A 20941-nucleotide genomic window follows, 5' to 3' on the forward strand; every position below is an offset into this window, starting at 1 on the left:
ACTACACTGGCGTCAATGATGTCTATCCTGGTGACAGTACAAGGATTTTGCTATAGAGAAACACAAGGTGATAAAATCCTAGCAACTCTAAAACTGTTATTCTGTTTATGTAGTGACACTTGAAGAATAAAAAAGAGATGAACTGCCCTTTAAATGTTATCTTGTTCTTATTTCATACTCCAATTCAAGATTTAGGGACAGATTTGCTGTTGTTTGTAGTCGGTGTCCATGGGACCCTGCATGCTTCAAGCTTAATTTACATGGCTGTTTTTCCTCTGCGTCCTGGAGTCACAAAGAAGTGTTGCAACAGTGGACAAACCTCTTCATGAGGTCCAGGCACCTATTTGTGACTTTGCCCAAAAGAATCATCCACATGTACAACAATAGAGACTAATTTATTTCTCACATTGAACTGAAAACTCCCTCAAAATCCCTCTAACTCTGAAAAAGTGGGGCTGGACGTTCAACAATGCCAGTTTACTTCCAGGGTTCACGACTCTATAGGCTTCTCCTCTGGTCTCCTAAGTGGGCAAGCTCACCTCCAGCCAGCGTGAGCTTTGTGTGGCAGAATTAAAGGAAGAATTACTTCAACTTTAACATTGAATTCATGTTTTCATGTATAAACAAAGTGGGGAGCACTGAGTGAACCCAGACGGACTCACTTCATGGAGAGAACCGGATCCTTTTCCAGTCTTGGACAGAGTTCATTTTCTCCCACTTTTACATCAGAAAATGCTTTTATTGTCAATATTGACTTTTATTTAATTAGTTTGATCCAAACAGAAACTGAAGCAAAAAAAAAGGGTTAAAGTTGTGGTTGTTGGGGGGTCATGTGTGTCGCTCATTCTTGTCTGGGGGCAGGAATTCCCTGTTCCTGCTGGCTGTGCTGTATATTTCTATTACCACATCTTACTTCTGGCAAGTGAACAAATTGCTGCTTTCACAAAATGTTTCTTCTTAACGGATTTCTTTTGACCTCTTGGGTTTTCCATTTCAAATTTGCATATTTATGGTACACGGATACTTTTTGTGTTGTAAGTCTGATGTTGAACAGCACAAGTGTCTGGTGTTCTGCAGGGCTGGAGTCCAGAGCCAGAGGAGTACAAGGACCTGCCTCAGCGAAGCCCGGAGGAACAAAGGAGCAGCACACCGAGCCCCTACCTACAGATCGACCTGCTGGAAGCCTTCAACATCACTGGTAAACTCTCAACCTTGACCTGTGCTGCTCAGTTTGATCGTTCTGGCTCTCCGTCACAGCCTGTTGCTCCACCCTCTCTGTCCAGGTTTATTGACCCAGGGTGGTGCTGTGTTTGGCACTTACGTGTCTAGCTTCTACCTGCAGTTCAGCCAGGATGGCCAGCAGTGGTACACCTACAAAGAGCTTGTCACCGATGCCCGCCCTAGAGCGAAGGTGTGACGCCAAGGTCTGACAACCAATGTCTCTGTATAAACTTAAAAATCTTGAATTGTCAGTATCATCACCCTTCCTCCAGATTTTCCTCGGTAACCATGACGATCAAGGGGTGGCTGAGACCAGACTTGACAGGATGGTGTCGGCTCGGTTTGTCCGCCTGCTGCCACATGACTTCCACAACGGCATCTACCTTCGCCTTGAGATCATGGGCTGCGGAGATGGTTTGTTCAAAGTTCCTGGCTGCACTGTTGGTTTGTGGGATTTGGGGTTTCTAAAATTCTCCTCTCTGCAGGTCATCACTGGTCAACTACCCCCACTCCTCCATCCACAGCCCCCCCAGTGGGAGGCTGCAAAGGCGAGGAGCTCCAGTGTGCCAATGGTCGCTGCGTGCCAGCAGGTCCCTCAGGGGTTGTCTGTGATGGCGTGGATGACTGTGGTGACGGGTCTGACGAGGTGTCCTGTGGTGAGCTCTCCAACCTACAACTCCTTTCTTTGTGTTCATTTTGGAATCCACACAAACTGAACAAGAAATAGAAACCCTTCCTCCCTGTAACCATTCCCCCCGCCACAGGCTCACAGCCCTGCCCGACTGGTCAGTACTCCTGCCCTCCACCAGGGGGCTGTATTGATGCCACCAAGCGTTGTAATGGGATTCCTGACTGTCCCAGAGGAGAGGATGAAAGTGGCTGCCACCATAACATGACCACCCAGTCAGACAGGTGAGAGGTTGTCATGAAGCACCTGGACCACTCCTCTGCTACTCACCGAGCGTGCTCTCCTTCAGTCTCTCTTATGCTTTAAATTTCAGTTCTTGGCTGATACTTACAAGAACAAGTACGAATACCTTGTGATGAAGTAAACTCCTCACTGGGTAACTGGTGTGCCAGATAGACACACTGGATTAATGTCTGTGCTTACATAATGTAAACACACACACACACTCACACACACGCACACACACACACACTCACACACACACACACACACGCACACACACTCACACACACACGCACACACACACTCACACACACACACACACACTCACACACACTCACACACACACACTCACACACACACACACACTCACACACACGCACACACACACTCACACACACACACTCACACACACTCACACACACACACACACACGCACACATACACACACACACACACACACACTCACACACACACACACACACACACACACACACACACACACACACACACACAGGTGTCTGAGGTCCAAACGGGTCACTGACTCTTTTTAATTGGGTAAACAGAGTGAACTTGATAATGATGTGTGAATTCATCTTCCTGATTAGAATAGAGAGCTTCATTCTGCTCAGCTCAGACGTTCAGATAGCAGGTACAAACACAAGCTTGTTATAAGGTGGTGAGAAATTTAAAAATACACTTGTTGCATACTTTTGTGATGAAATAAAGAAATCATAAGCATTCTGATCTACAATTTATTGTGTTCATGAATGCAGATGTTTTGGCTTTTCACTGTGTACATTCACAGCTTTGGGTTTGTCCTTTGGGACTTGAGCTGAAAATGTGAGGGACCCCGGACACAGACACACGCATGTGCACCCGTGCGGTCTGTCTCCTCCAAGCTGCTGTTCTTAGCTTGGTTGAATTTAGCTTGTCGTTGTTATTGTTCCTATCACAGGCCACACACCCCCACCCCGGAACCCATCAGGACTCCATCCATGGCCGCTGTAACTCACGCTGCCGTGACACCAACAGTAAGTAAAGACAATCATCAGGCGCTACAAGTGTTTCACACGTTAGGAATAATTACAGCTCTGGCATTAGTGATAGATGCTTTTATAAATGTGTGTGTGTGTGTGTGTGTGTGTGTATGTGTGTGTGTAAAATGATATATTTTCCCTCCCCAACTTCAGCTATCAATAGAACCACTTTCAGAAGCAGGTAGACTCGATCTAGACTGGGTCAGGTGTTCAGACACTAATATATTTCCTGATGTATTTCCAGGATGGTGGCCCAGGATATCGTGGTGAGTGTTAGGTGGGAATCAGATTGCTGTATCTTTTGTGGGCTGATTGTGTTTTGACATATTGATTGTGTATTCATATTCTGTAGGCATCTGCTCATTTCCTCTTGGACTGGAGGATGGGAGGATCCGTTATGGTCAGCTGTCCTCGTCCTCGCATCGTGAGAACAATCCTGCCGATGCCGGCCGGCTCAACATCATCCCCAATGTGTGAGTGATCTCATCGTTGTGTGCTACTATAAAGAAACAATATAGCACCCTCATTATTTGTGTTGTGGTTTGTTGTGTGCACAGTCAACAATGCACGTTGTTGAGTGTGTTTGGACAATGGCTAATAAGATGCTAAAGCTTCCTCTGGTATTAACAGTCAAGTTATGGAGCCTGGATGGAGCCCCTTGCCCATGGACCCCCACCCGTTCTTCCAGGTGGATTTCCTGGAGCCGATGTGGGTTTCAGGTGTAGTGACCCAAGGCAGTGAACGCATGTGGGGTTACCTGACCAAATACCGCCTAGCCTTTGCCCTGCACAGCAGCCTCTTCACAGACTTTACAGTGGATGGCAAGCGAGGAGGCTCTGTCAAGGTACAGGCATCTGGATACGTTCCTCGCCTGTGAGATGGGTTATTAATGGATGAGGGAAGTGTCATTGTATTGATTTGTTGTGACGTAGGTGTTTGAGGTGCGGATGGTGGGCAGGACGCCTGTGACCCGCTGGCTCGGCCGGCTGGTCAGAGCTCGCTACCTACGCATCATCCCTGTGGAGTTCAGGCACACGTTCTACCTGCGCGTTGAGATCCTGGGCTGCAGAGGAGGTGGGGAGGGAGTCTTCAGGTGCTCTCCATTGTTTCCAGAGTGAATGTAAAGCTGATACAAACATTTACCTCCTGCTCCTGCAGATGAGCTGGTGACACCCAGCAGTGTGACCACGTTTCCCTCTAAAGGCGGAAAAGTGACGGTGCAGCGCTGCAAACCAGGCCAGTTTGCTTGTCAGCACAGTGACCAGTGTGTGTCTCTGTCCATGGTTTGTGACGGGCGACTGGACTGTAAGGACCACTCAGACGAGACCAACTGTGGTGAGAGCTGCTGCTTTGAAATGTTCCACTCACTCAGTCCTCTCCACTCTCACCAATTCAGAATCAGCTGTTCACACCTCCTCCCCCTCCTCATCTTCCTCAGGTACAGCTCCAACCAGAGGCTCTCCGGGGCTGCAGAACCAGACCAGCTTCACAGGAAGACCGGGTTTCCACGGTGACTCGACAACAGGTGCCCCAGGTCTCCGTACCACCAAGTCCCGTAGTGGCATTCCTGGAGTTGCAACATCAGGGGTCACAGGTCAACCTGGGCTGCGGAAAACCACCATCCCAAGCTCTGGTATAAGTTAATATGATGGTGGTAATGGCTTGCTTTGAATACTGCAATAAACAAACACATTCCAGGTTCTCTTTTGATTGTGTCTCGCTTAGCAGTCTTAAAATGATCAACACAACACTGATAACTTGTCTCCAACATTCAGGCCATTGGACAACCAGTCCCCCTGTCTACCCTGGAGCCTCCACGGGCCAGCCCGGACTGCACCTTACCACACCCCTCCAGCCTGGCAGGCCGGGGCTGCACACCACAAGTGGTGAGACACAAAAAAGTCTGATGGTTTTGACATGAAACAAGTCGTGACCTCCTCTCATTCACAGCCCAATGGATCACCACCACCCCTGATGATGGTGGCTTACCCAGAGTGATTTGTGTGGAGGGCCAGTTTGAATGCCGTACATTCGGCTGTGTTGAGCTGACGCAGGTGTGTGACGGCAGACGGGACTGCTTCGACGGGTCCGATGAGGAGCGCTGTGGTACGTGAGCAGCATCCTGTTAAAACACAACGAATGTGCAACAGTTGGTATTTGTGATATTGGTACTACTTTAGAGATGCATAGTTTCAGACACACACACACACACACACACACACACACACACACACACACACACACACACCATCATCTAATGTATCATACATTTGGCTCCACAGTCACCCCCAGGCCCACTCCGCCAGACCCCGTGGTGCCCAGCCCCTGCTCCCACAAACAGTTCTCCTGTGGAAGTGGGGAGTGTGTGCACGTGGACCGCAGATGTGACCTGCAGAGGGACTGTGCTGATGGATCAGATGAGAAGGACTGTGGTACGATGCCCCACACATCCACATCCACATCAAAATAGTGAGAGGGAAATCTCTTTTACACACTGTGCGTTGTCCTCCAGTGGACTGCATCATGTCCTCGTGGACGGCGTGGAGTGCCTGCAGTGTGTCGTGTGGTCTGGGGTCCTTATTTCGACAGAGGGACATAGTAAGGGAGGCCCTGCCTGGAGGGGCCTGCGGGGGAGCCCAGTTTGACAGCCGGGCCTGCTTCTCTCGACCATGTCCAGGTCTCCCGCTGTCTCTCTGCAGTTTGTTTGTTCCACGTGTTTATCTCATGTGATCTCACCCTCATCGCGACCTGTGTCCCGTTGCAGTCGATGGCCAGTGGTCAAAGTGGTCAGAGTGGTCGGAGTGTGACGTTCAGTGTGGCTGGGGTCTCCGGCACAGGAACAGAACCTGCTCTGCTCCTCCCCCGAAGAACAATGGGCGGGACTGTGAGGGCATGACCCAGCAGAGCCAGAGCTGCAGCAAGGACCCCTGCAGCAAAGACGTGGGCACACAGACAGGTGACTCACACCGGTCCTGCTGTATTTCTTCCAGCTTGGATGCTGGTCCAGAACATCAGATCAGATGACTTTGGTTGTTGCTCTGCTTTTCTTTGGCTGATTGTTCAGGTTGTGTCGGTGAAATGGTGCTGGTGACCGAGGCAGACTGCCAGGCTGGCAGGGTCAAGCCCTGCCCTCCTACCTGCTCACAGCTCAGCTCCACCAACAACTGCTCTGCAACATGTGCACCAGGTGGGACCAGTGGGGATTCTGTACATCCTGATGTTCAGTTGAATTCACAACACTGGATGTAGCGCTCGGTAGGGTTATCAGGAGCTTAAACTTTAGTCATTCTCGAAACATCTGGTTTCCAGTTTTGCCTGAAAGATTTGTAGTGGAGTATAGGCTTGTTTACAGGAAACGCTGCTTTCAGATGTGTTCGAGTCCCTGTGACAGTAGATGACATGTTTCAGTGGGAAACAGGGCATTTACTGGATATACTGCCTTTTCTGTTTGAACTTGAATTCACCCTTTCAAACAGGTTCACACAGAATGTGACAGAATGCACACGTCTGCACATGATGGCCTCCTGAGTGCTCGTGGGTATAATTTAGCATCAGTTACCGGCAAAAATGAAGTATAATATTCAAACCATGTTTTCACGAGTGTAAAATCACATGTGAATTGTGTCTGTCAGCTTTCTACTTCCAGAGGACCGAGTCCTGGTTGCACCGCCCTGGTTGTAGTGGTCCAGGAAGTACAAACAAAGCTTTTTTATTTTGTGTGTTGCAATAGGAGTGTGCTGATGGACGGACGACTGTGATGAGAGAAGACCAGCGAGTGGTTGTTAGTGCTGTTTAACCGCTTTGTGTAGTGAGCAGTTTGAGAGCCCACTTCTTTGCTCCTGCAGTGTCAGAGCAAACAGAATGAAAAAAACATAAAGAAGCAAAATGGAACCTGGCCAGGTGCCTGCAGGAAACAAGGATAAACTTTGGTGTAGCCAGATGGAAACGTTAGGTGATTATCCCGAAGAACGCCATAGGTTCTCCTGCAGTCTCATGAACAGTCGCATCGATGCTAGCCAGTGTTTTTGTGTTTTTTCTTTGTATGGTTTCCAGAGGGGATTTTGCTCATTCACTGGTAACTGAGACACTGATGAAAATGTGAATGTGCTCCTCAGGGTGCCGCTGTCCTGACGGTACGTACCTTCAAGAGGGACGATGTGTGAATGCAAGCCAATGTGTCTGTCACTGGGACGGCCAAAAACTGCAGCCAGGACAGGTGGTCAGGAGGGACCATTGTACCACATGGTGAGATACACAGACACACTGACTTCACAACTGATTGCATTTCTGAGATTCAATCCTAATTAATATTTAGGTTCCTAAATAAATGGTTCAATCCTCGTGACTTGAGTTATGCTGAGGTATCTGTCATGAAAGTGCTCTGTCTGGACAGAAGCTGCTTTTCACTGTTAAATGAAGCACTGGACTTTTATGTTGCTGCTGATTTTGTTGACCACAGGAAAACATTGATGTGTGTATTTGTCCCAACAAGTGTGTGCAGACATGGACGCGTCACCTGTGACAGCTCTGCTTGTGCTGCGAGCTGCCAGTGGTCGGCCTGGTCGTCATGGACACCTTGTGATGTGACATGTGGAGTTGGGCTCCAGCAGCGCTACAGGTGAGTCCTTAAAGAAGCGTTAAAGGCCTTGGTGCCACCTTTGACTTCCACTAGAGTGAAGTTCTCACCAGCTCTGAATTTGAATGTAACTGAATGATGGAGCAGTGGTCCTCACTGTGGCCCCCCAGCAAGAAGGTTGTGGGTGGAGCCCCAGCTGGAGCACGGGGTCTTTCTGGGTGAGTCTCCATGTTCTCCCTGTTCCTGCTGGGTTCTCTCTGGTACTCCAGCTTCCTCCACAGTCCAAAGACATCAAGAGGGACCAGGTTAATCCAGACTCTAAATTGACCGTAGGCGTGGCTGGGAGAGCCAATGGTTGTCTGTCTCTATGTGTTGGCCCTGCCATGGACTGGTGACCCGTCCAGGGTGAACCCCGCCTCTCGCCTGAAAGCTGCTGGGATAGCAGCTTCTCTAGAATCTCAGTTTTCCCTGCTGCCTCTTTACAGTTGCAGTTGACTCAGTCCTGTTCCACCTTTGTCTCCTCAGGTCTTCACTGAACCCAGAAGGAGCGGTCCGGGTCCAGATGTGTCCAGGAGACTCCTCCGAAGCCCGGCGCTGCTCCAGCCCCTGCACTGGTACACAGCATGTACACTCACTACACTTCTTTTCTTTCCTGGTTCATAACGGTCGTGACAGAAGTTACTGCTGCTACTACTTTAAAAGTAAAAGTACTTCCATTTCCTCCGGTACTGTACTGCTGTACTCTTCAGTTACACTTTACTTAACCAATCCAGTTACTTCCTCTCCACTTTATCCACTACTTGGTAATTTCTTGGTAGCATAACAGATAAAATACAACACTTTGTTGAAGATTAAAGTAGAGGCTTCCAGCCTCTTTAGCTCCTGGCAGCATGTAGTACAAGTCGGTACTTCTGTTGTGTACTAGTAGTGTTTAACTGCTGCACCACAAAGTGAGTTTTTGTCCTTGTATACTACTTACATCATTTTACCAAAATAGATGTTAAAAAATGTCCAAAACCTGACAGCAGATGTACAGGAATGTTCCTCTTTCCCCCCTCGTTAACATCTCGTAAGCCCTCAGATTGATTTTGTGTCCCTGCATAATAAACTGTAGTTTCCTCCAGCAGCTACAAATGTTTTCATGCCGACGCCTCACAATGACCTGCCAATACTTTTACTTTACAGTACTTTCACATCTTTTACCCCAGTTGTTTTTTAAATGCAGGACCTTCCCACTGTACCAGACTTTACCCAGGACGTAGATCCCAGGCTGTATCAACTGACTCTGTTTTACGTAAATGTCACGTCTGCTAAACGTCAGTCCAACATCATCGTTGGTCACTGCAGAGCTGATATCCAGCCTCACAGGGCTGTCTTTGCTCATCCTGGTCGATGGGTTTGAATCTAGACTTCAAGCACCGCCCCTTCACACATGGCAGTGATACCTCGGCTGGTGGGAGGGGTTATCTGGTCTGTATGGTCAGTTATGGCCGTTGCACGCTGGTCACATGGGTGTGATAGGACAACTTTGCCCACCGTCCTCATGCAGGTCTGTCAGATGGGGTTTGGAGTAAATGGACGAGCTGGTCCGAGTGCAGTAAGACGTGTTTCCACCATGTTGATGATGTGGGAATCAGACAGCGATTCCGCAGCTGCAACAGCACACACCTGAACTCTACCTGTGAGGGAGAGAGCAAGGAGCAAGAGCCCTGCAACACCGAGCACTGCCCAGGTAGGACAGATGTCTGCAAGTCACGTGTTGGAAGAGCTTTTAAAAAACTGGACAACTAAGCGCTCATTTTAATGGTCAACTTCTAGTGAATGGCAGCTGGTCGGCGTGGTCGTTGTGGTCCCTGTGCTCCTCTGAATGTGATTCTGGCGTACAAACCAGAGATCGACTCTGCAATTCACCCTCACCGCAGCACGGGGGCAGCAGCTGTCCTGGCCCGCATGTCCAAACCAGAGATTGTAACTCCCATCCTTGCTCAGGTACTGGTCCCTGTCCTCCCCGCCCAGGAGGCCATGCAGTAAAAGGTGTGCCAGGACTGCCGAGTGCATCAAACTAGGAAGAAGAGTTAATCATCTTGACTTATCACTCAGTTTCTTTGGCCCAGACATAAATCTGCTGGTCAGTTCCACACATTTCTCCTCTGATTTTAAATACAAATCCCAGTGTGTATGACAGCAGTGAGGGAGCCTGTTCAGAGGAAGATAAAGTGGCCAGCACCTAGGAACCAGGCAGATGGCCTCAGCAGGTAACCAGAAGGTTACCGGTTCGATCTCCTGGCTCCCCAGATCTTTTCGACTTGTCTGTGACCCCTGATTGCATCATTGGGAGCACAAGATTTAAGGTCCACCTGTAGATGGCTATTAAACTCTCTCTGAAGCATATGTCATGTAAGTGGAACGTTGACGAATTCCTGGATATGCACATGTAAGTGATATTTCCACTCCTCCGTCTCAGGCGTGTGTCCGGAGGGCATGGTGTACATGACGGCAGCAGAGTGCAAGGAGCACGGTGGTGCTTGTCCAAGGGTGTGTTTGGACATGACCTCCACAGAGGTGCAGTGTGCCACCACCTGCTACGACGGCTGCTACTGCGCTTTGGGGTTGTACCTGCTCAACAGCAGCTGTGTGCCCTTAGCACAGTGCCCGTGTTACCACCAGGGGGAGATGTACCCAGCCGGTGCCTCGCTGCCTGTAGATGCCTGCAACAACTGGTACTGTCCTGACACAAAGACGTGAATCATAGGCCTGCTGAAGCTGAGGCTTTCATTCATGTAATTAATGGGCCCATTTATGAAATCAGCTGTTCTTCAGTCTTGCTCTGTGTCTCCACCAGCACCTGCACCAATGGAGAGATGGAGTGTGGCACAGCTCCCTGTCCTGGTGAGCAGCTCGGCTTTTAAATAAATAATGTAAAAAACTACCAGCCTTAACATCTTTGCAGTAAACCATAAGAAATAGATATGTGTTATATGTCTTTGTTGCAAGCTTTATTATAACAAATGTTTCCAACCGTGCTCATTCAAGAGAAATTGTTTTCAGGATTATGGTGCGTTTGATAAGAGACTCCCACTCTCGCTTTGCTCTTGAGAGATGGGAGTTTGGGAGAATTTATAGTTTTTTTTGTTTTCTGTGAAATAAAGAGATTAACTCCTAACACCAAAGACATGACAAATAATGTTTCATTTCACACAACATCCTATCAAGTTCATCATGATGTGTGTGTGTGTGTGTGTGTGTGTGTGTGTGTGTGTGTGTGTGTGTGTGTGTGTGTGTGTGTGTGTGGCTCAGTGAACTGTGGCTGGAGCAGCTGGACCCAGTGGAGTTCCTGCAGTCGAACGTGTGATGTTGGTGTGAGACGGCGTTACCGTTCAGGCACCAACCCCCCTGCTGGGTTTGGGGGTCGTCCCTGCAAAGGAGACCGAGTTGGGATGGACACCTGCAGCGTGGAGCCCTGCTTTGGTGAGGCCATGGAGGTTCCAGGTTTGAGATGGAAAAACTTAGAGAGTCGATTCTGTCTTAAGAAGCAGAACTCTTCAGAGCAGATGACTGTCATTTACTTCTGTGAGTGTTATAAGAAATGGAAAATGAATCAATTATTATGATGTGTCCTAGGGGTGAAAGAACCATGGAGTGCCTGGTCAAAATGCTCAGTGACATGCGGAGGAGGTTACAGGACTCGAACCCGCGGGCCCATCCGAGTTCACGGCACAGCCCAGCAGTTCAGCGCCTGTAACCTGCAGCCGTGTGGTACAGCAAGAACTACACACTCATCTATGCTTCGTATTTGCACTTTAAGATGACTTTATTTCTGTGTAATAGTGAGAAACCTGATGTCAAAGCAATACGGGCGGGTAGAAAGACAAATGCACTCAGGCAAAGGATACACAAGTAGAAGTACAATTGCAACACAGCGAAAAGTCCGTCCCATTCAAACAGAACCAGGGCTGCACGCTCATGCACATATTGTGTAGAAGAGCGTATCTTAGAGGATTCAGGCACGTGTCACTGTACCTTGTGACTGTGCATCTCTGCAAAACACAAACTATCTAATCCATGTCAAAATGTAACTGAAGAAAAAAAAGAATATATTGTGGAGCCAAGCATTAAAAAAGAAAACAATCTGAGATGGTTTTAACACTTGGGGTTGTGATTTTTCCCCTGAGAGTGTGTTTGCTGCCTTTTACTGCGTCAGGTGACAGCCGAGTGTGTCCACCTGGCCAGCAGTGGCAGGAGTGTGTGAGGGGGCCAGTGTTGTGCACAGACCTCATGATGAACCTCAGCAGGAACTGTACACCAGGCTGCCAGTGTCCAGATGGGATGGTTCAGCAGGTCAGTGTGCTGGCTCCACAGAAAGACACACACACACACACACACACACCTATCAGTGGCACCACCCTCAGCCGTTAGCTGGCTCGGCTGCACCCCTCGGCCTGTTTATAGCTCTCACAGTAAATGAGAGTCTGCACACATGATTGTGTACATGGATGTGTTGATTCATTTAATCCTCGGTGCAGCCACTTTGAGTGAGGCTTGTCTGTCACCTCCAGGATAGCGAGTGTGTCCGGGAGTCTGACTGTCGCTGCGACGTGAACGGACAGAAGTACAAGCCAGGAGAGGTTGTTCCCACAGGCTGCAACAACTGGTGTGTCAAACTGACTGTTTGCTCCTGCCGCACGTGCACGTTCTTCCTGTCGTTAGATGCGAGGCTGAGATGAAACCGTGATTGAACTGGTGTGTCTGTGTTCCAGTACCTGTGAAGCAGGGAGGCTGGTGAACTGCTCTCAAGTCAACTGCGACGGTACGCCAAACATCTCGGGTTCTCTCTCTGAACTCTGTCTGTGAGGTTGAATCCTCCCTGGCGTGCTCCTCATCTAAGCTAATTAATGTCTTAAGTTTGCTCATGAAGCTGCTAAACAACAGTAAAGAATTCATAAAACGTGTTTTTTTAAAGACGTGTTTTTTTTTTATTGACGTCTTTCCCCTGATTGTTCACTCACACACATACACACACCTCCAGTTGACGGCCAGTGGTCCCTGTGGACTCCTTGGGGTCAGTGTTCGGTGTCGTGTGGAGCAGGTCTCCAGTCTCGGTACCGGTTCTGTTCCGGCCCCCAGCGCTCCAGCAGCAGCCTGCCATGTGTGGGACCTCACCGTGAAGATCAAGTCTGCATCGCAGCTCCATGTGACCGTGAGTGTGTTGGTGCTGACTCTGCGTTCTCTGTGACCACTGATATCAGCTTTTCCACCCAGACATCAAGGACTTTGGTCGCATGTCTGGAGACGTTTTTAGCAGAACGATTCTGAAGTTTCAATCTTTGTTTCACTTCATTGTTGTGCTTTGACACATGACGACCTCTGTTAGGTAAAAGAGTAAAATTCTACTTCAAAGAGATTCCTGCTCTTTGGAACACAGTGGAGTTGTCATTGGATGGACTTTGAAGATATCGTTGAAGAGCTGCGTCTGCTCAGAGGGAAAAACCCCTCGAGCTCGGACGCGTTGGCATTGTTGACTTGTTGACAGTCTAACAAGGTCGACTTCAATCTCAAAATGTTAGGTTTGTCCTAGAACCTTCAATTTATTCTCTAAATGCAAAATAATGTTTTCCTCTGAGTGACTTTGACTTTATTCTCAACATTCTGAATTTTTTCTCAAAGTGGACAATGGAAATAGACACTTCCAGATTTCATTTTTCCCTAAATGGTTTGCTCCAAGATGATTCCAATTGAAAGACTAAGATAGAGGAAATATTATCATTTTTCTGTTCTATTTCATTGTGTTGTGTTGACGTCCTCCAGGTGATGGTGGTTGGGGTCACTGGACCAACTGGACAGAGTGTACCAAGTCATGTGGTGGGGGTGTTCAGAGCCGGAGGCGGGAGTGTGACAGTCCCAGTCCTGAGGGGGAGGGAGATTACTGTGAGGGTCTTGGAACTGAAGTCAAGGCCTGTAACACTGACCACTGCCCAGGTTAGCTTGATTGTCAGCTGTAGATGTGTGTGTGTGTGTGTGTGTGTGTGTGTGTGTGTGTGTGTGTGTGTGTGTGTGTGTGTGTGTCTCTCACTGGTGACATCACTGTGTGTTTTCAGTGGCACCGTGCTCCAAGGTCCCAGGCACAGCCTTCAGTAGCTGCGGCCCCTCCTGCCCGCGGTCCTGTGATGACCTGGCAGTAAGTCCCAGCCACACACACTAACACCTCTACCGCTGGTTTATGTCATGACGTCTGGATACGTTGATTTGTGTCCCGCCTCGTAGCACTGTGAGTGGCGTTGTGAGCCAGGGTGCTACTGCACAGAGGGAAAGGTCCTGTCGGCTAACGGAACAGTCTGTTTAGAGAGGGAAGACTGTCCCTGCCTGGATCTCAGCACAGGACGCCGGCTGGAGCCGGGGGAGACCACTGCAGCCCCCGACGGATGTAACAATTGGTCAGAATGATTCACACTCCAGCAGATACTGCAGGCCATAAGCTATCAGAGAGAACTGATCATGATGTTGGGATCCCATCTTCATTTCAGCACCTGTGAGGGTGGGAGGTTCAACTGCTCGAGATACCCCTGCCCAGGTGAGTAGGACCCTCAGCCAGTCTGCTCCATGGGGAGTAATGTCTGAGACTAGCAGAAACTCCAGATTCTACGCCGGCTTATGTTTGCAGTCCCAGGCGGCTGGTGTGAGTGGTCAGAGTGGACGCCATGCTCCAGGACCTGTGGTGCAGAGTCTGTGTCCCGCTACAGGACATGTAGTTGTCCTGAACCCAGAGCTGGTGGGGCACGCTGCTCTGGAGAACAGGAAATACACAACGGGGTCGGAGCTCAAATCCAGAGACAGCCCTGCCCTGTCATCACCTTCTGTCCCGGTAGGACGTCGCCACTTATTCATGAGGAAAATAGTCTGCTAACTGATCAGAAGATCAGAGTTTTCACAGCCAGATGTTAATATTTTTCTTGACTGGGGTCTGACAGGACCCTGGTGCGAAGCTGTCATCCATCAGAATGGGATTCGTTGGTATTTAAGGTTTTTTTCTCTCTTGTCTGCTGAAGCTTGTTAATTTTCTCTTGTCATTTGTATTCTCTGTTTCTACCTTGTTACAGTATTCAGGAAAAGACAAACATTTTCGTCTACTCTTGCTTTAATCCTAAAACTCATTTACTCCTGCCTCTCCTCTTTTTCTTTTCTTCTAGTCCACGGTTCCTGGAGTCCCTGGTCAGCTTGGTCAGAGTGTGATGGGTGTGCTGGGTCTTCTACCCGCACCAGGGACTGTAACAGACCTCCTGCCAGATTCGGAGGTCTGCCCTGTCTTGGAGAGAGCAGGCAGAGACGTGGTTGCCACGACAACAACACAGTCTGCTCAGGTCAGCTTGGTAGATGATGGTGTATCAGCTGTGGATTTGTGTGGTAAGACACACATCCAGAGTCAGTCATTCATGCACGGTGGTCAGAGTTCAACTGTGGTGAAGAGATGGAAATAAATGAAGTGGCCTCACGGTAACACCCTGGCACTCCGACAGCAGTTGTGTATCTGTCACTGGCCAATCGTGGGCGCGAGAGAAGAGGCTGCTTGAGTTAATAAAGGGCCAAGAGGCCTGTTCGATAGAAATGGCTGCCTGAGAGAAGATTAATGAACTCTCTGCTCGGCCTGAACTCTGCCTGCCCTCCTCCCCGCTCGCCTTGTGTTGCCGCTGCATGTCTGAGCCCAGCGCCTGATAACAGTGGTCCTTGATAAACAGGAAGGTGATAGCTGATACGTATCAGCGATGATTCAACGCTGTTCACCAATCGTTCATTCACCCACAGCTTTGATGGTGTTTGTTTCATCAGGCTGAACCCTCTTTCATCGTGGGACATTCTCCACTTGAACCATGGGAGCAACCTGCCGGGCCGTCTCCTTTTAGTCAGCCCATTATCCACCTGCATTATTTGTTCTCACGCTGATGTCTGTCATGGGTTTCTGGCTGCGTGCTTTGTGAACGCTTCTCAAATGTTTCTCTGTCAGTTCCTGCAAATCCAGTCAACATTATTACTCTGCCCCTGTTAACTCGATTCTGTTGTGACTTCCTCCTGCAGACTGTGGTGGCGGCCAGGAAGAGTGGCCTTGTGGGAAACCCTGTCCTCGCTCCTGCTCAGATCTCCATGGTGACACAGAGTGCCAGGACTCCCCCGGGTGCAGTAGGACCTGTGGTTGTCCGGGTGACATGGTCCTGCAGGATGGCGTGTGTGTGGCCAGGGAGGACTGTCGCTGCAAATACCTCAACAGCTCTGCTGGTTAGATCCCCGAATGAGTTTGTGATAACTGGTTTGTCTCTGATGTGGTTGGAACGGTCAGGAAGCTGTTGTTCTGTGCTGTCTGTGTCTGCACTGCTTTCATCGTCCTCTCCTCTTGCTTTGCTGTCTTTGTCAGGGGGTTCAGATTCCAGTAATGCATCGTGGGTGTGGCCTGGTGGGGCCGAGTGGCAGCCTGTTAGTCCAGGAGACACAATCATCAGTGACTGCAAAAACTGGTACAGTCTTTCGCTGCTCCTGCCTGCAGGTGTGCAGCATGGCAGCGCGGCTGTCGTAGCACACTGCTGCTCTGACCCGCGACCCCAAGCTGACCCCAGCAACAGATACCTGTTTTTGCAGCTGGTCTGTTTCGTTACATGGTCATTATGAATTCAGTGAAGCTGAACAAAAAAGAATGTCTGTGAATATTACTGGCATTTCAACAGCAGAAGAACACTGAATAATCTCAGTTCTCACAACCGTTAGGCGCTAGGAATGTTATTCATGAAGCTTAGAGTGAAACAAATATCACAAATGAATATGATTGAACACCTGAATAAAATAAAAGGAAATATAAGTTTGTAAAGCATATGACATCTAGGTCATCTTTGCTTTTGTTTTCACCTCAGTTCATGTGAAGCTGGGGTTTTGCAGTGTCAGTCGGTCCCGGGCTGCTACGTCGACGGTGGCTGGGGCCAATGGGCAGCGTGGACAATGTGCTCGCTTTCGTGTGGAGGAGGAGTCAAGTTCAGGAGACGCCATTGTGACAATCCTCCTCCTCAAAGTGGCGGGAGAGGCTGCGTTGGAGTTGCTGAACAGCAGAAAGACTGCAACACTCAGCTGTGCACAGGTGATCCTGATTGGCCCTTGACCTTTAGCTGGACTTGTAAGACTCCCCTTCAGCTGCCTCATCACTCAGAGAACACAAACCTCCACCAAGGATGATGGAGGTTCTTGTCAGGGTGATAAAAGGTTTCTCACCATTGTTCTACCTCTGTGCAGACTCGGTGGGCCCTTGGCGACCTTGGTCTCAGTGGTCCCTGTGTTCAGTCAGTTGTGGTGGAGGGCAGCAGTCCAGATTTCGTACCTGCAGCTCCACGACTTGCAGTGGCGTCAGCCGCCAGAGCAAGACCTGCAATACCGAGGTCTGCTTAGGTGAGGGAGCTGCTTCCTGTGCAGTCGCCATGCATATAGAATCAAAGATGTTTGAAGTGTAAGATGCAGGTCGGTCCTGCAAAACAAGCCTTGTGTCAATCCTGAAGCTCTGAGTCGGTGCTGGGGGGTGAGTAAGACCTGCTGATATCTCTGTTTTCTGTGTGTGTGGTTCAGAGGTGGGCTGCCCTCCTGGCAGGCTGTACAGGGAGTGTGAACGAGGGGAGGGCTGTCCTTTCAGCTGCGCTCAGGTAAGCGGCAGGGAGGGCTGCTACTCGGATGGCTGTGAGGAAGGCTGCCACTGCCCCCCCCACACCTACCAACACCACGGAGTCTGCCTGCAGGTGGGTGGCTATGCTCAGCAGCATTAACCTTTTGATGATGTGTGTGCCTGCAAGGGTTGTGTTATGCTGTGGTTCTGGGGTTTGTGTTTCAGCTGTGTCCCTGTCTGGTCGACACAGAGTTTCTGGCCTCTCTGCAGAGTGTCTCCACCACGCCAGTCTCCTCTCTGCTCCTCCATAACATCTCTGAGGGAGTCGAGCTTCTGTCTGGGGACACAGTGGTCCATGACTGCAGCTCCTGGTGAGCTGGTCAGGCGCTGTCTTACACGCTCTGTAGTCTTCACATTCTCAATAGACGTCGGGATTAAGAACTTTGGAAAAAACTGGAGTGACAAAATTGTCCATATTTCTAACTTCGTAGTTGTCACATTTCCATGTGTCTCCACCTGCCAGGCTACTTCCACTCCTCACTTTTCCTCCTGTTCCCTGTAGCATCTGTGACCATGGCAGGTGGAACTGTTCCTTAGAACATTGTCCAGTTGATGGTGGCCTGTCACCTTGGGGCCCGTGGAGTCCCTGCTCGCTGTCCTGTGGAGGTCTGGGGCTGAAGACTCGCTCCAGGGGCTGCACTCAGCCGGCCCCAGCCCACGGAGGGAGAGGTTGCCAGGGTCCATACCTGGAAACCAACTACTGCCAGGTCCCTGACTGCCCAGGTACTAGTGTGTAGCGGGAGGTAGTATAGGTGTATATGTTTGGAATAGGTGTGTGTGTGTGTGTGCGTGCATGCGTGTGGATGTTAAGAGATGGAGGAGAAGAGTAACACTGTTTGTGAGCAGTAGTTGTGTTTTGAAGTATTATTGGGAGATGGCTTAAAGCTCGAATGGAACCATAAATCAGATCAAATCATCAGAGCTATTTTATGTTTTCCATTTGCAGCCCTGTGTAGAAAATCAGCAGTGTATTGTTCAGTGTTTGTGCTCTAGCTCGCACTGACTGGGTTTTCACATGTCGTTGGCAGTTGTTGTTGGTCCCACAGAAGAACCAGCCCTACCAGGTGAACTGTACCTGTGTTTCCATTTCATTACATGCCTGTCACTGTTCTTATGTGTCATTAGCAGTGACAGCAGACTCCATTAAAACAGAGATCTCTCCATTCCTACCCTTTGTGTGACACAGATGAGGATGCTGGCTTCTCTCCCTGGTCGTCGTGGAGTCCCTGCACTAAGACCTGCAGTGATGCTGTCAGCCCAGCCACGAAGTCCCGCCATCGTCAGTGCATCAAACCTCCTTGTTCTGGAAGCCCTCACCAAGAGAAAGCCTGTAACCTTCCCCAATGTCCAGGTGTGGTGACTCACATCACCATCTCTCTGTCACTGCCATAGTGTTGTCCGGTCTAAGCTGTCAAATGCCTTCTCAAAATTAACGAAGTTCATGTACAAGTCAAGTCAAGTCAATTTATTTGTATAGCGCCAAATCACAACAAAAGTTATCTCATGACACTTTACAGGTAGAGCAGGTCCAGTACCACACTCCTTCAATGAACCTCCACCCAACAATTCTCCATCAGCAGCACATCCTGCAAAAGAGGCGATGAAAACCTTCCTTTAACAGGCAGGAACGTTGAGCAGATCCAGGATCAGTGGAGACAGACGACTGCTTTGACCGGTTGGGGGGAAGGAGAGCAGGGCAGAGACAGGGATAGATAATGGAGGAAGACAGATATACAGAAGGAAAGAGAGGGACGGAGATAAAGAGAGAGAGAAAGGAGCAGAGACTGATGGACAGACGGTGACGTGAGCAGGTGGAGCTACGGGTGGCAGCTTGGGCCTCTTCAGGTCTGCAGCCTCCTCCAGCAGCACCCGGGATCTGGGATGAGGGGAGAAGAAGAGGAGTTAGTAATATGTATGAGTATGATTTATATATGACAAATAAAGGAAGACAGAGAGGAGTAGAGAGAAGCCCAGTGCACCATGGGAGATCCCCCAGCAGCCTAAGCCTATAGCAGCATATCTCAGGGCCAGCCTAAGCAGCCCAACTATAAGCCTGATCAAAAAGGAAGGTCTTATGTACAGGGATGTGTTCCATTCTATAGACTGTTCAATGATGATGCGAAGTGTTGCTATGTGGTCTGTGCATGAGCGATCTTTCCTGAAACCTGCTTGCTGGTCCCGCAGCCTCCTGTCCACGGCTTCCTGGAGACGGTTGAGGATGACTCTATGAAAGATCTTACTGGGCACTGAGAGTAGGGTGATCCCTCGGTAGTTGCATTTCCTTAGGTCACCTTTCTTTGGGAGTGTCATGATGTGTCCCTCTGCCCATTCTGTGGGTGGTTTTTCATCCTCCCAAATTCTCCCAAAGAGGCTGACAAACACACTTGGCTGCTAATTATTCAGCAGTCAAGAGCCACTGCTCCCTCTCTGCTAAAAGAGCTGCACAGTTGGTGATAACATTTAAAAGGTTATTCAGCCTCAGACATTCAGATCCTGTTCCTGAGAGACCACAGTGCCTATTAATTGGTGTTCCCACCTCGTGGATGATTACAGAAATGACAGGTTTGTAATTTCCTCCGTGCTTATCTCTGACGTGACGGAGGTGATTTGGTGGGGGATTTGCTGGTGTGTTTACTGACCAGCGCAGGCATCAGGGAGATTAGTGTGGTATTATGTAGCAATTTGGTTGAGAGAATATTTTGATGTCCACATAATCTAACCTTGAGTGGTTACTCTCACTTCTATCTGACATGTACATAATTGAACAAGTCAGTGGTTTACACAAACAAACGGGATTACCATGGTCATGATAGTGTTTGTGTGTGGTGCACAACAGAGCAGAGAGGCTAGAGAATGAAAACCCTGGAGAATAAAGGCACTAAACCTTCTCAGTCACATGATCAGGCATTTCTCTGCCTTCAAATAAATGGCTCATTTAATGCGGTTTGGGTTTCACTTACGTAAAGAAATATTGAGACATTTAAACGTAGCAAACCGACGTTGAGTGTAAAAGATGAGAGGCCAGAAACAACACTAGTAGATGAGATTAAGCCACTCGGATTCGTAGCCGCAACATCGAGCAGTCTTGTGTCTTTTGTGATGCGTCCCTAGATGGCGGCGTGTGTGCGGGGGCTGACTGCGCTCAGAGGAACTGCTCCTGGACCAAGTGGGGGGAGTGGGGTTCCTGTTCACGGTCCTGTGGGGTTGGACAGCAGCAGAGGATACGAACCTTCCTCAGCCCCGGGATCAATGGCTCCTGGTGTGAAGACATCCTCGGAGGAAACCTGGAGCATCGCTTCTGTAACATCAAGCCGTGCCGAGGTTAGCCGGCCTGAGCAGCGTCGCTGTCCTGCTGTGATTTTCAGTTCAACTCGATCAGAAAACTGAATTAATCTCTAATAATTCACATGCTGCGGACACACTTGCTGTGTCCTGCAGTTTTTTTTATAGTAATTGTCTTATCAGCCCCGTGTTCTACTTCTGTAATATCTTATGTCCCAAGCATTAATGTA

General features: G+C 49.2%; 1 protein-coding gene across 1 annotated transcript in view; it reads left to right on the forward strand.

The window, feature by feature from the left end:
- The window catches only part of sspo (SCO-spondin), a 74129-nt gene that overhangs the window by 27373 nt on the left and 25815 nt on the right, over nt 1–20941 (forward strand). Inside the window, exons 42-88 of the mRNA XM_086191740.1 lie at nt 1078–1198; nt 1284–1411; nt 1494–1635; nt 1707–1877; nt 1986–2133; nt 3087–3162; nt 3413–3434; nt 3521–3641; nt 3799–4012; nt 4101–4242; nt 4327–4503; nt 4607–4801; nt 4944–5054; nt 5119–5274; nt 5451–5600; nt 5681–5845; nt 5933–6124; nt 6233–6355; nt 7284–7413; nt 7661–7786; nt 8270–8358; nt 9294–9476; nt 9563–9733; nt 10209–10464; nt 10587–10633; nt 11042–11212; nt 11366–11500; nt 11946–12082; nt 12301–12395; nt 12502–12551; nt 12771–12941; nt 13550–13720; nt 13840–13919; nt 14006–14175; nt 14266–14312; nt 14403–14603; nt 14929–15099; nt 15812–16009; nt 16146–16245; nt 16636–16856; nt 17009–17161; nt 17336–17502; nt 17595–17740; nt 17932–18152; nt 18458–18493; nt 18616–18780; nt 20541–20750. Of these exons, the coding sequence (XP_086047866.1) occupies nt 1078–1198; nt 1284–1411; nt 1494–1635; nt 1707–1877; nt 1986–2133; nt 3087–3162; nt 3413–3434; nt 3521–3641; nt 3799–4012; nt 4101–4242; nt 4327–4503; nt 4607–4801; nt 4944–5054; nt 5119–5274; nt 5451–5600; nt 5681–5845; nt 5933–6124; nt 6233–6355; nt 7284–7413; nt 7661–7786; nt 8270–8358; nt 9294–9476; nt 9563–9733; nt 10209–10464; nt 10587–10633; nt 11042–11212; nt 11366–11500; nt 11946–12082; nt 12301–12395; nt 12502–12551; nt 12771–12941; nt 13550–13720; nt 13840–13919; nt 14006–14175; nt 14266–14312; nt 14403–14603; nt 14929–15099; nt 15812–16009; nt 16146–16245; nt 16636–16856; nt 17009–17161; nt 17336–17502; nt 17595–17740; nt 17932–18152; nt 18458–18493; nt 18616–18780; nt 20541–20750 (6772 nt within the window). The remainder of the gene's footprint in view (nt 1–1077; nt 1199–1283; nt 1412–1493; nt 1636–1706; nt 1878–1985; nt 2134–3086; nt 3163–3412; nt 3435–3520; nt 3642–3798; nt 4013–4100; nt 4243–4326; nt 4504–4606; nt 4802–4943; nt 5055–5118; nt 5275–5450; nt 5601–5680; nt 5846–5932; nt 6125–6232; nt 6356–7283; nt 7414–7660; nt 7787–8269; nt 8359–9293; nt 9477–9562; nt 9734–10208; nt 10465–10586; nt 10634–11041; nt 11213–11365; nt 11501–11945; nt 12083–12300; nt 12396–12501; nt 12552–12770; nt 12942–13549; nt 13721–13839; nt 13920–14005; nt 14176–14265; nt 14313–14402; nt 14604–14928; nt 15100–15811; nt 16010–16145; nt 16246–16635; nt 16857–17008; nt 17162–17335; nt 17503–17594; nt 17741–17931; nt 18153–18457; nt 18494–18615; nt 18781–20540; nt 20751–20941) is intronic.

The sequence above is a fragment of the Aulostomus chinensis genome, chromosome 21 (genome assembly GCF_037954235.1).
Source record: "Aulostomus chinensis isolate RoL2024-O1b breed Wild chromosome 21, RoL_Achi_v1.0, whole genome shotgun sequence".
In the NCBI taxonomy this organism is placed as follows: Eukaryota; Metazoa; Chordata; class Actinopteri; order Syngnathiformes; family Aulostomidae; genus Aulostomus; species Aulostomus chinensis.